The following is a 14,771-nucleotide window of genomic DNA, read 5'->3' on the forward strand; positions in this document are numbered from 1 at the left end:
TAACAGTTGAAGTGTTCGCAGTTTAAAACGAAAACTATTCTTCCAAGTGCCATTGAGTAATATCCTAAGTTTGCTTAGCCATCACTAAGGCTGCAATCCTATACACACTTTCCAGGGAGGAAGCCCCATTGGACACACTGGGACTTATTTCTGAGTAGACATGCATTGGATTGCCCTTTGTCCATAAGCCCCATTGAAATCAATCAGAAGCTGATAAGATATGTTTGATGAATACAGGCAGACCCTGTATCCACGGATCAGGTATCTGCAGTTTCACTTATCTTCGGCTATACTGATCCAGGGGGATTACCTTTGTTTTACTGTAGCAGCGCTTGCGGCGTGGGTGCTTCTTGCTTAACTGAAGAACCAAATGTGCAGGCAATCAGCCTGCATTCTAGAGGGCGACTAATAGGAAGCAGTTAGTCCTGTTAGTCTCTCTCAGTTTTTCAGTTAAAGAAGAATGTTAAGCAAAAAGCACCTGCAATGCAAGTTCTACTACAGTAAAATGTTAAGCAAAAAGCACCTGCAATGCAAGTTCTACTACAGTACTACTACTACTACTACTACTTGGAATGCAAGTTCTGCTACTTGCAATGCAAGTTCTACTACAGAATGTTAAGCAAAAAGCACCTGCAATGCAAGTTCTACTACAGTAAAAGTGTAATGGGTGCGGAGGGGAGCACTATGTAAATAGCGTTCTCCTATATCCATGGTTTCCTTATCCTTGTGGTCCTGGAACAGATACAGGGGCCTGCTTGTATTAAATTTTAAAATATACATATTTTATGTTAAATTTTAGAAGTTACATATTGGAATTATAAGGACTTGTATTAAATGTACATCCAAAGAGCCCCATCACTTTAAATTACACTTTGTCCAGGAAAAGCATTGGTTACAAAATCAGAACTGTTGTAATAAAATATAAGTTTATTGACTTGCTTATTGTCTTTGCAGGTTTCAGTGGATAAGGTGTTAAAGACATTGAAGGAAAATGTTAATAAAGCAACTAGCTTACTGCTCACCGCCATACCTCAGATTGGTTCCATGGATTGGACAGAAACTCAGCTCAGCTTGAAAGTAATATATTTTGATTTTTTGGTTTTTTTTATTTGATCTATGGTATCCTCCTTCTTCAAAAGGTATTTTTGAGGTACCTTAAAATATGAAAAGATGAAGGAAGGGCAGCACAGAAGTGGAGCGTCACCATAGAAAAAGCCTGTCTGCTTTTACAGGCATCCCCCTGTATTTGCAGTATGTGTGGTTTCACTTCTCCGCAGATCCATGCCCATTACAGTTTTTTTGTTTTCTGGTAGAAGCAATTGAAGCATGGGTGTTTCTTGCTAACAAAGGAACATTCTTATTTAACTGAAGGTTGCGACATACAGGCAACCATCCTGCACGCTAGAGGAAGATGAACCAAACATTAACACAAAGCAGGTCAGTTCCTGCTTTCTGTTAATGTTCTGTAAGTCTCCTCCCTATAGCATACAGGCTGGTTGCCTGCACGTTACATTCCTAAGTTAAGCAAGAGGAACACCCATGCTTCAATCGCTTCTAAAGAAACAAAGGTGGTGGACAGGGGGATGCTATTTATGTAGGGTTCTCCCATGTCTGCAGTTTCAGTATCCGTGGGGGGACCTAGAATGGAACCCCTGCAGATATAGGGGGACACCTGAACATAGATTTATACCCTTACAAGGTGCCTTACAGTAACAGTAGAACACACCCTAGAGTCCCTTCATCTTGTGACTGATGCCTACACTTGCTTCTCTAGTTCTCAGGCAACTGGCAGTTCCAAGTTCTTTTTTTAGGCAAGAAGGGGAAGGCAAGCTCCCCACAACTGCTTATTCAGCCTATGGTGGGGACCAAGCTAATCCTCCCCATGCTTTGGTGCTCATCCTAGGAGACAAGTGCAATTTTCCAAGGACCTTTTATTCCACAGACCAGTGGTAACCTGACTGTCTCCCATTTATCTTTAGCAGACACAGAAACTTTGATGAGGGCATCACCAGATAATCTCAAGTCATGGACAGATATACTAGAGAGGAGAGAATTTATAAAGTCATACATGGTTTGGGACTAGGGTAACACAAGTACCATAAATTGCACTTAGGAAGGCAGTGAAGCTGTTTCAGAACTGACAAGATGTAATCTGCACAGCCTCCGCCCATTAACGCCCACATGTCTCTTTCTAGGTAACGTCATTTTTGGTATTTTTGTCATATGCAAAGCATAGGCTAGCATCAAGCACACAAAAAAGAGAGAACCTAGGAGTGGCATGGTTTCTAAACATTTGTTTGTTTAAAAGATTTCTATCCCATCTAACCATGCCAAAGTAAATGCCCAAAGCGGCTTACAAATACATTAAATTGTACAATATGTAGAACAATGAATAAAATCATAAGAACAGTAAAACCATTGGAGGGGTAACTATTTAGACCACAGCATTATTACAGAGACACAAAGGTCAGACAACAAAGCATCATTCAAATGCCAGAAGAAACAAACAAGGGCCTTTGAGCCCTTGCTGAAAGGCCATGAGGGAGGGGGTAGTTCTTAATTCCCCCAAAATGGAATTCCATAATTGAAGTGCTACTATAGAGAAGACTCGCCCTTGCATCACCATCCCTTCAACTTGGGATAAAGGTGGCACTTGTAGGAGAGCAGATGACCTAAGAGGGTGGGCCTAAGATGACCTAAGATGTATTGGAGAAGGCGGTCCCTCAGATATCCTGGACCCAAACTGTGAAGGGCTTTAAAGGTCAATACCAGCACCCTGAATTGGGCCTGGAAACAAATGTATAATTTACAAATTATCAAGTTTAAGAATTACAAGCCTTGCGTGATTTCATGTCTGTACGGTTTGTTCTCTATGTGTTTCAGAATGCTGTGCAGTTATCTGTTATGCTACCAAAGCATTGAAAGCTTGGCAACAAGATACTCTGTAGCCGGACCCAGACAAGAAGATTTGAGAATTTGACAATACCCTGAAACAGCACGATTGAAATATATGCAACATTTCATTCTTGTCTGCTAATATACTTCTTGTTTTGGCACACCATCTTGTAGTGGTTGAGGAACTTGCTCAGTGAGAGCAAGTTGATTTTTGATTTTTGTAAGAAAGAACAGAACACAAATAGGAACCAAACAAGTATAGAATCATCATGCTTTACAAACATTAAGAGGGCAAATAAAACATTAAGGGCTACAATTCTGATTCAAGTATTATTGTATTGTAAAGATGTCGAGGCAAACACAAGATGGGTGTAACTACTTCACGTGGAGAAGAACTGTGGAAACTAAAACCCACATAGATCAGTTGCATTGATCACTCTTCTTTCAGTGGCATTTTTTTAATTAAAAGGAAAAATGATATTTGCCAGGAGGCGTGTTGAGAGTTGACCAGGTTGGCCATTGGTCAGTGGCTCATGCTCATCAGAGAGCTCACCTAGGTCAGCTAGACTTGAAGCCCTCAATATCAGAAGCAGTAGTAAGGTCCATTGTGCTATTCAGGGATGTTGAGGACATGACCAAGCCAAAACATTCATCTGTACAAATGTTTCTCCCCCTTCTCCGCCCATCTGGCACAAGTCCCTTCAGTCTGCCCCCTCCCCTGATGTTTTTACCTTTTCCTGGCTGTGCAGCACACACCACACTAGCTGCCACCCTCCGTGCCTTCCCCCCATTTTTTACTGTCTTCAGCAGTAGTCGCTGCATCTCTTCCTCCTCTGCCACCCCACTCCTACCATCTGAAAAAGAATAGCAGGCTAAAGAAAATGGGAAGAAGAGCAGTAGAAGGTGCTGTAGCTAGAGCGACAGCTACTGCACTTCTTCCCTTGTTTTCACTGGCTGCTGCCTCCCTTGCTGTTCTCTTCCAGTGGCAGGGGCTCAGGGGTGGAGGTGCCATGCCAGCACATGGGTCAGTGGCAGCACCAACAAATGAGACAGTAGCAAATGGGTGGGGTGAAGGTTTGCCTCTTGGGGTGTGTTCTGCTGCCTTCCACTTGGCCACTGGACCCTCCAGGTCCAATTGGAGGGCTGACCATGGCCAGGGGAGCCCAGTGCAGGATTTGGTCCCAGTCTCCAGCAACCTGTCTCTCTTCTTTGCATACAGATGTTGACAGTTTCTTTCATAAAATTTATGTATTTTTGTAACTTTTTATTTACATATGCAATGCACTTTGTACAAAAGTGGTTGCCTTCTAGGTAGACAGACTATTTCTTTTTTAAAAATCAGTATTTGGAGAACGTCAAGGACACACCTTGCTTTCCCAGGGTACAGATAACAAGGTGTGGAGCAGCTACATTACAACCTCTTAATACCATTGTCTGCCTTGGTGCCTGGCCACCCTCCACACAGGCTCCAGCTGGGCCCCAAGTGCTCACTTTGAGAAGAGGCCCTTTGGTCTGCCTTGCTGATTCAGCAACCACATTCTACCTAAGTCACCTAGGCAGCACTTGGGTTACTGTCTCAACAAAAACAGCAGAGCCTTGTGCAGGGGCCTGGAGAGGAGGTGCTTGCTGAATGTGTCACTGTGAGCTTGATGTGAATATTTGGGCCATGACTAAGCATGCACAGGGAGCTGTAGCGGCCAGCTGCCAATGCATCCTGGTGGGAGAGAGGAGAGCAATACTGGCCTCTACCAGAACCATTCTGTGTCCTGCTTTCTGCAGGAAAGGCACCCAGAACTGGATCCAGAGTCCGTACTTGGGCAGTGTTCTTCGCATATGTTCACCATACATGTGGACCACCAAGTGCAAGGTGCACTGAAATGTATAGTAGTTGCACAAGCACTGTGTCCTGGAATAATATTGCCCTGTGCAAATTCCGTACCTGATCATTTGAGCTTACTTCTCCCTTCCTAGATTGGGAAATGCCAGGAATGTGGAGACCGGTGTGGTTTGATTCTGACAAATGGTTCTGATGAATGTGTCCAATATGTGCACACATGTATTCATGCTATATATTTCTACACGATTGTATGTTTAATGCCCATACTTGCCTTCAAAAAACGCTGCTGCTTAAATAAAGCCAAACATAACCTCCTTTGGTATGTCGTGCTTGTTTTGAAGTACAGGGTGTGATGGAGCCTGCATAATTTTAACTCATTCTGGCTAAGCAGACAAGCTACTCAGGATGTTAATGAAATTTAGACTGAACTCTTTAGTTTCACCTCTGGTTGGTTGGTTTCCAATAAATAAATTATTAAATACTGTTGTTAATAATAATAATAATAAAGCAGAAAATGCTTGCTTTCCATTTCTGATGACATGTATGTTACTGAAAAGTCAAAGAAAATATCAGCAGTACAGTTGGATGGAATACACTGACAGCAGGGGTGGGGGGTGGATTTTTCCCCAGTACCTTAGACCTTGTAAATATTCCTCAGTTTACATGTATTAAGGAGCTGTGACCACTTTATGTGGCTCTGGTCTGTGTTTTTTTGTATTTGTTTACATTTACAGAATAGCCCTGCCGGATCAAGCCAAGGGCCTATCTAATCCAGCTTCCTCTATCTTACAGTGGCCCACCAGGTGCCTCAAGTATCTGTTTCCTAAGTGACCTTTCATAAGTTAGACCATAAGGAGTCTTACTTTTTGGCCAGAGGACCGCATCAAATATCTGGCGTGGTGTGGAGAGCCAGAAAAACAATTTAAATAAATAAATTAGAGATGGAAGTAGATAAGTGAATGAATGAATGAATGAATGGGTTCATTCATTCAACCTCTTTGGCCCTCAGAACACCCTCCAGGCACAATCAGAGCACAGTTCTGGTCATGTTCAGTTGAGTGGGCCAGAGGCTTTCAAGGGAGAAGAGGTTGGCTGTGCGCTGGAAAGAGGCTTGCTGTGGGTTGCATCTGGCCCCTGGGCCGGGGTTTGAAGACCCCTGAGTTAGAGGATTCCCCCACAGATAACACAGGGCAACACATATTTTGCTTCCTTAAATGTTACTCCAATTCTTGGGTACATTTGGGGTGCTGTTTCAAAAATGGCATCCGTTTGGCCCTATCACGTCTAGTTTTGGAGACACAGCATAGCCTCTAGTGAGTGGTTCAAGCAGCTTCGTCATGAGGAACCCTACACTATGGCTTTCTCACGAGTAAGCTGCTTGAACCATTCACTAATGACACTATACTATATCTCCAAAACTAGATGTGATAGGGCAAAACGGATGCCATTTTTGGAATCAGCACCCCAAATTCATATCAAACTACCATAAAGTTTGGGGAAAAACTTTTCTGACCCTCAATTTTGTAGGCCTGTAGAATTGGAACGCACACAACATATATGCCATAAAGTTTGGGGAAAAACTTTTCTGACCCTCAATTTTGTAGGCCTGTAGAATTGGACTGCACACAACATATATGCATGAAGTGTACAACCTAAGGAAAGGGAATACAAATGAGTCATTTAGACACAGTAGAATGGAAGCTACAACAGCAAGCTCTTGAGAGACGTCACCATGAACTGCCTGATAGCTTCAAGAGGAAGAGCAATGTAATAGGAAACAGGCTAGGTTGAGTCAGACTATAGGCAGATAGAAATAGGCATTTTCCCCCAGGCAGCTGGGCAGCCAGAACAAAATGTCAATTCTGGATGGCTCCTAAGGGGAAGGGCTATGGTTCAGTGGCAGAGCAACTATCTGGCCCGTAGAGGCTCACAGCTACAATCTCTGGTATTTCCAGGTAGGGCTGGGAAAGACCGTACTCTGAAGCCATAGGGAGATGTCACCAGTCAGCATAGATAATACTGAGTGAAACACGCCAGTGGTCTGACTGCACATAAGGCAGCTTCAGTGTTCACTCTACAGCAGGGGTGCTCAATAGGTGGATCACGATCTACCAGTAGATCGCGAGACAAAATGAGTAGATCGCGGAATGCCAACGCGATCGCGGAGTAGATCTTCAGATGCCTCTGGGAGGAAACGCCATTGTACTCAATGGGGCTTACTCCCAGGTAAGTGTGGCTAGGATTGCAGCATCACAGCCTAATCCTAGGCATGTCTACTCAGGAGTAAGTCCTGTTATACTCAGTGGGGCTCAAGGTACACCAACATACATTGTGCACATAAATGTTATATGTTATGATGGCGCGAACATTGTAAAAAAACTCTGGTAGATCTCCGGGCCTTGCTGGGTTTCAAAGTAGCTCTCGAGCCAAAAAAGTGTGAGCACCCCTGCTCTACAGCTTTTGCTTCACAGAGGAAAACTCTAACCATGCAGCCACAATCTGGAATCTTTGGAGTCTTCCAGAGGTCTAACTTATGCCACACCTCCCATACATGGGATGATTCTAGCAATTGGTGTACAACCCAACAGCAGAAGCTTACCAGACAAAACAATTGCCTAGGTGTACCTGGGAGAACAGGCTGGAAGAGACATGCACACACCATTGTGAATAGCGCAAGTACCAAAGGTATCATTCATGTAGTGATCCATCTCAACTGTTCCCCAGACTACTCTATCCATGTTACCCAGCCACATCTTCCCCACCTTCTTTTGGTTGCTTAAGTTGCCCTTCATTGCCCCAGCAACCTGCCTCTAAGGTAAGTAAACAGAACCATGTAGGCCTATACTGTGCACCTTGATCTGTGTATCCTGGCTGAGACTGGTGTGCTGCTGATGCTGTGGCATGGCTGGCTTCAAAATTAATCTGAATTCTGTCCTCCCCTGTGGCTGTGGGATTGGGAGGTAGGGGCAGCTGTCTTACTGAAACACTCAGTCAAGTGATGCAGTGACTCTAACAATGTACCAGTGGTGTAGCTAATGATCATGTAGCCAGGTGCCAAGTTCAAAATGTTGCCCTGGAAGTGATGTCACGGCTGGAAGTGACATCACGCCCAGGCTTTTTAAAAAGTGAGAAGTGGGAAGAACCCACGTCTTCCCCCCAGCAGCTCACCACCTACTTGCTCTGCTGCCTCCCCCCCCCAGTCAGTGACATAGCTAAGGCATGCCTGCTACCTGGGGTCAAAGAAGATTTTGTAGCCCCCTTGCATGACAAAATCAAATGTAATTAAGTAAATAAATAAAAAGTTATTGGTTCCATGCTGTATCATAATAACATCTCACTGGCACTCAGAACTCATAGGTCAATTTGGAATTAAGCAAATCCACTTTATGTTGTGGCGGTTGTGTTTTCACAACTCCACAAGGCAGTTGTGTTTTCATTTTCTGGTTAATTGGCCATAACTTTCGATGGAATACAAATATTCCAGTGCAGTTTGTTTCATTGCACTCTGCATTAAATTACTTTGTTATGTGAAAATCCCCTTTTTCCTTCTTCCTTTTGTAATTTTGGACTAAAATATTATGTAGGCCTCAACATACAAGGCCACAGCCAAGTCAAGTCACAAGCGCATGGCTACAGATCAACTAGTTCTATAGGGACAAGCAAATGTCTCCTATTCTCCTAAATGTCCCCTAAAAATGTATATTGTTTTAACCTAATCACTGTGCCTCCTGATCCAATCACTGCATATGCAAACACCTTAAGGGAGGAAGACTTTAGCAGCAAAGTCTAAATACCTAGCCTCCACCTAAATCATTGCTTAAGTATCTCCTATTGTTAACTAAAATCACAGCCATTAAGCTACATCCTGACTCCAAAGTGCAGTAGCAACAGGAAGCAAGCTACCCCCCGCCCCAGGGTCAGCCTTTGCTGATAGCTGATTTCTGGACTCTTCCACTGTTTTACATACTCCATGTGTCCCACTGTGTGTGGTGAGCATGCGCATCCAGGAGGCCACATCCGGGTCATTCCAGGTCAGCAAAAAACCCTTTTTAAGAGAGGGTCCGAGCACATGGCTCTCTCTCTCTGGGCTCCCCCCCTTCAGGGACACAGCACATCGGTATTGTGAGGGTCCTCCATAGGACTCTCCACCACCCCCCACCATCCTGCTCCCCGGGACAGGTAACTATCCTGCGTTTCTGAAACTCTTTCCCTTCTTCCCCATCTATTTCTCCCTTCTCTCTCCATTTTAGTTAGCAACTGGGTTATGCAGACCAGGGACCCCTAAAATCCTTCCCTACAACCTATCCTTTTCTGATTCCTTCTCGGATGCACCAAATACACGGCACATGCAACCACCATAAAGCTAGGTACACTAGACACAAGTACTAGAAACCTATACTTATCAATTCTCCATGAGCATTATGTTTACCTATATGTTTCTGTAATAAAAATATAATCGTTGATTGAAAGTTATTTTTTTCCCAGTCTCCTCTTTAAGCTACAAGGGATTATCTCTGCATTACGCTATCTTGTTATCTAGCTTGCAATCCTGAGGTTTCCAAAAGGGTAATATAATAATTCCCCTTAAAACATAACAGCCCTTTTTGGTAACAACCTTTCCAATGATATATAACATGATGGTATTATTCATACATACCAAGATTTTCACAATTTTGGTCATTAGTGTCAAGCTCAGCTTGTTGCCCTCCTAAAGCTTGATGCCGGGTGCACCTGCCACCCCCTGCACCCCCTTAGCTATGCCACTGCAATGTACCAATATATACCAAAATTAGCAAACACACTGCCTTTCTCTATTACATGCTTGCTGAATTAATAGTTTTGGAGACTGCAGGAACTTGATCCAATGCATATTAATGCAGTTGACTATCTGGATTTCCCCTAACTAGTGTTGCTAATGCCCTTTGATGAAAGGAATGTGGCTCAATACACTGTATGTTGGGGTAGTAAATCCATCTGCTTTGCTTGTGAATCCCCTTTGAAATCATTTCCATAACAAATCTCACTTGACCTGGAAAAGAGTTTACGTCAAGGCTAAAGTCTCAACTGGATTTGATTTCACACACACAATTTCCCCAAAGCCACAATTTTTTGAACCACATTATTGTCTATATTATGAGGAAGAAATCTCTTCTCAGCTGACTTCACTGATTGTGCCTTTTTAACTATGTGGATATTATCATCGCAGCGGGGAAATGGATGAAATTCCTCCCTTCTAAGGTAGGCTGTTCAAATTGTCCTAGGGTCCCTTGCATGCTTATCCGTGATCAGGCAGCCACTGGTAGAGCCATTGATGTGCACACCACCTTTTGTTGAAAAGCGATATATAAATACTAATAATAGTAATAATAAGCATTTGCAGCAGTGGACCAGAACCAAGCAACAGTGTCCCTGCTTTTACACCCCCACAAAAGACTTTGCACTGTTAGAATTCCATGATCCATTCTTTCCTATGTGTGCAGGTCTATAAATGCATAAATAGCTATGTGCCAGCGCAGTCTCCGTAGGCTATAATGGATTCTCTCCCTTGCCCCTCCCAGGCAGCCCTAGGTAAGGTGCAGTAGGGTTCTTTATGCCGTGTGTTCTTATTGGAAGTAGATTTGGATGCCTCCAAAAATTTAGAAATATAGAGAAGAAATAAATGATGTTCACTATGAACCCATCCATGGCATCCAATGGGAGGGTCATCCATGTGTAGTGACATCGTGGAAGATATTACCGAGGAGATAGGGTGTGGTGTCCACAGTGCCCCTTGCTCTAAGTAAATGCAGGATTAAAGCCCAGGTGGTAGCTGGAGGTGTGCTGCACAGCTGCAGCCACTAGAAGCTAAAGTGAACCTGGGAGCATATAAACAGCACCTGGAGGAACTAGTGGTGTGGGTTGTAGAAGGAGTGGAGGTTGGAGAGGAGACTGACTGACTTTAGTGACTTTGGAATAGGACTGTGACTTGGTGTATTGACTTTGACACCTTGACTGAACTGACTGACTTACTTACCTGGAACCTGACCTTGGACTGTGACTTGGCTTATTGGCTCTGGACTCTGATTTGGCAACTCTCATTGATTGGACTGGTTTACTTGGAATCTGTGGACTGGAACAGGACTCTGACTTTTGCTTGTTGCACTGGTGAGTTTCACAAGGGAAACTAATCAGCCTTAAGTGGGCATGAGGCCCAGTGGATTGGGATTTGGCAGAACATCATGATACTAGACATAGGTTCTTGGGCATCCCCAGGGCCCTGGATAGACAGGCTACTGTTACCAAAAAGGCTGTTTTGTTTAGGGGAATTATTTATATTAGCCTTCTGGAAACTTTTGGGACCATAGGCTGGATACAAGACAGCGTAGAGCAAAGAAATCCCTTGTTTAGCTTAATGAGGAGACTGGGAGAAAGGTAACTTTCAATCAAAGGATTATATTTTTATTGCAAAAACACACAAAGGTAACATAATACATGTGGAGAATCGATAAGTATAGATTTCTAGTACTTGTCTGGTGTACCTAACTCTTGGTGGATGCATGTGCTATGTATTTGTGTGCATCCGAAAAGGAAACAGAAATGGTTAGGGTGTAGGAAGGTATTTTAGGGGTTCCTTAATCTGCTAAACCCAGTTGCTGACTAAAGATGGGGGGAGAAGGGAGGAATAGGTAGGGAAGAAGGGGGGGAAGTTTAGATGCATGATATATTTACCTGTGGGGGGGGGGAGCAGTTGGATGAAGAGAGTCCTGTGTATGGCCCCTCTAGCAGGTGGGCAGTCAGAGAGAGAGAGACCTGAGCTCTGCGTTCTCTCTTATAAGAGTTGTTTGACCTGGAAGTCAAAACTGACCGGAAGTATCCCAGAGCTGTGGGCATGCTCAGTAACACTTGGAGTAAATAAAGAAAAGGTGGAAGGGTCCAGAACTCAGCTATCAGCAAGCTTTACTCTGGGGGAGGGGGAGTAGCTTACTTCCTGTTGCTACTGGATTTGAGTCTGGAGGTGTCTTAATGGCTGTGATTTAGTTAACAATAGACTTTGCTGCCAAAGTCCTCCTCCTTTAATGTGTTTGCATATTCAGTGATTGACTTGAACAATAAAGACATTTCCAGCGTCTCTTGAGAAGATGAGTCTTTCAGACTGTAGGTGGCCAACAACATGAGAAATAAGTGAGCTTACGATTTGACTCCTTTTGTGACCTGAAAGAGAAGTTTTAGCCCTGCATTTTAGTCCAAAATACATAAAAAATCACAACCTGGAAGGGAAAAAGGGATTTTCACGTAACACTACCAAGGCAGGTACCTCTGCATGTGTTGAGGTCCAGGACCAAGCTGTGAGCTCAGCAGTTCTCCTACAAGAAACAAAGAGCTGTACTTCTTTCACACATAAATGCCAATACAAGGAGGCATCAAGACCTGTTTCCTACCCACAGAGCAAATGATTATTTATTATTGTGTTTCTCAAATGTTTTACCACCTTGAAATTATACATAATACAGACTATTTGTGACTTGCTTCCTGCATTTGTATCCTACCCTTCTTTGGGGAGGTTAGGATGGCACACATGGTTCTCTTCCACCCCCTCCTTTATCCTCCCAAAACCCAGTGAGGTAGGTGAAGTAGACTAGTAGAGGAATTGCTACTGTCCCAAAATCATGCAGTGTGTAACAGGGCTGAGTTATTTAAACCAGGGTCTCCCTACTACTAGTCTGACATTTTACCCATGCTGGCTCTCTGGATATAAATGTATTAAATAAATGAAGCTGTATTTCACCCAGCAGCATAGCTGAGGGGGGGAAATCAAAGGGCCTTGGATGGCACTCTTTGGAGGATGGCAATGCTGCCCTATCATGGCCACCGGGGTCCTGCCACCTCACTCACCCCCACCCCCACCCCCTCCAGATGCAACCGGAGTGCAACTGAGGAAGCTGAGGCCTGGGGAAGCCCTCCTGGGACCTCAGAAGGTCTTCTAAGGTCTCCCAAAGGCCTTAGAAGGTCACTTCCGGTTTTTTGGGAAATCGGAAGTGACTTTTTAAGGCCTCAGAAGGCCAAGTGTGGCCTCCCCAGGCCTCAATCACCCTCTGTTTGCTTTCAGAGGGAGCAAGAGCAACTCTGGAAGGGGCCCCAGGGCTGCATACCTTCCAGCTATACCACTGGCTTCACCCCAAAGATTCTTTGCAGGGCAGGGGAGAACGCCTGAAGTCAGTCCAATGCCCCACCAGAGGTGGACCATTCACACCGTTACACCATGTGTGTAAACCCATCTTGGAGCCAAATAAGTCACTTGTAACTTTCCCATGATTCAGTTTGTTTCCATGCTCCCTGAGCATTTATTTGGGAAGTTGGTGTGCCACATCAGCTAAGAGTGGAAGGTGTGAGCTCAGAAGCTTTTGATTCAAATGTTACATAACACTAATTGTGACATACATACATACATACATACATACAATGCAACTAGCAAGCACACGATTGTGGCAGGGCACAATTTCCAACCAGGGAACCATGGAAATCACCCCTTTGTCTCAAAACACAGTGATTATACCTACAACAAACCCAATTCTAAGGCCAACTTTTCCACATAAACAGGAAGTTGAGGAGCATAGTATGATGCAATTGTTGTACACATCCTTCATTGTGAAAGAATCTTGAGAGTACCATTCTGATCATGTGTGGCTTCCTTAAAAATACTGCTGCCTGTGCACTCTGACAAGGCATTCTGCCAACTGTCTTCCTTGATAGCAGTGTTTGCCATCCTTCTCCCAGCTAGGACCCACATTTTCCCCCCTCCATTAAAACTTTTCTCAAATTCCCAAAGATTGTCATTTAGAAGGAAACAGGGCAATGACAATATGCCGGGTGGGGGCTCTCCTGAAGAAATGCATGACAATGAGTTTCTGCAGTGATTGAATGATCCAGCCATAGCCAAGGCTGGATTTAGACTATATAAAGCTGGTAGGCCCCATGTTTAAAAAAATTACTCCAAAATTTGCTACACACGCCATTTAAAAAAGATTTACACACCGACCCACCCACCCAGAGTTCTCATTATCTGTTAGGGCAGTGTTTCTCAATCTGTGGGTCAGGACCCTCTAGGTGGGGTCACACGCCAATTTCAGGTGGGCCCCCATCCATTTAAATATTCTATTTTTAATATATTAGACTTGATGCTACCATGGTATGTGACTGCATTGGGGGAAACGTTACATACCTGTACTTTTAACAGGCTACTCTGTATATGCTTTTAACAATGATAGTAAATGGGACTTATTCCTGGATAAGTGTGAGTAGGATAGCAGCCTAGGATTGTTAAAAATTTTCCTGCTTGATGATGTCACTTCCAGTCATGACATAACTTCTGGTGGGTGATTCTCATGCTAAAAAGTGGGTCCCAGCGCTAAAAGGTTGAGAACCACTGCGCTAGGGTTAGGTTCCTAGAAAACCTAGTGGATTCTTAAACACTAAGCCTATGGGGAAAATGGAGTTAGGTTCCAGGGGACCGTCTTCACCACACACTCCATGAACTTGATGAACCTCAGTCTTGAAGTCTGGGATTCAGTGATAGCAAGGGCTCATTAACATCTCCAACATCTGAGATCCAACAGCTTCCTCCTCCTCCTCCTGGCTATCCCTCCATGTGTTGAAGGTTGTGGTGACGACTATTTCTATGCGCTGGCTATCCCTCAACTCTTGAATGTTGCTGGCCTTGGAATTCAGCAGTGGGGAGGTGCTTCATCCGTCCTCCACTCCTGTCTCTTGGCTCCTTCCCTGGCTTGCCCCAGTCCTCAGAGCAGCCTTCCAGAGAACTCTCAGCATTGTTGTGGCTCTCCAGGATTCCAGATCAGAGTCCTTCTTTCCCAACCCCTGTATTGGAATTGCAGAAGATATTACCGAGGAGATAGAGTGTGATGTCCACAGTGCCCCTTGCTCTGAGTAAATGCAGGATTAAAGCCCAGGTGGTAGCTGGAGGTGTGCTGCACAGCTGCAGCCACTAGAACATAAGGAGATCCCTCAGGTATATAGGGAGCACCTGAGGCAGAAAGGGTTTGGT

At 44.2% G+C, this 14,771-nt stretch overlaps 1 protein-coding gene across 1 annotated transcript in view; it reads left to right on the forward strand.

Moving 5' to 3' along the window:
* Positions 1–3,103, forward strand: part of MTAP (methylthioadenosine phosphorylase) — a 39,864-nt gene extending 36,761 nt beyond the window's left edge. Inside the window, exons 7-8 of the mRNA XM_066614418.1 lie at positions 955–1,077; positions 2,884–3,103. Coding sequence (XP_066470515.1) covers positions 955–1,077; positions 2,884–2,922 — 162 coding nt within the window. The 3' untranslated portion in view covers positions 2,923–3,103. The remainder of the gene's footprint in view (positions 1–954; positions 1,078–2,883) is intronic.
* Positions 3,104–14,771: the final 11,668 nt, after the last annotated feature.

This window comes from Tiliqua scincoides, chromosome 2 (assembly GCF_035046505.1).
Source record: "Tiliqua scincoides isolate rTilSci1 chromosome 2, rTilSci1.hap2, whole genome shotgun sequence".
Lineage (NCBI taxonomy): Eukaryota > Metazoa > Chordata > Lepidosauria > Squamata > Scincidae > Tiliqua > Tiliqua scincoides.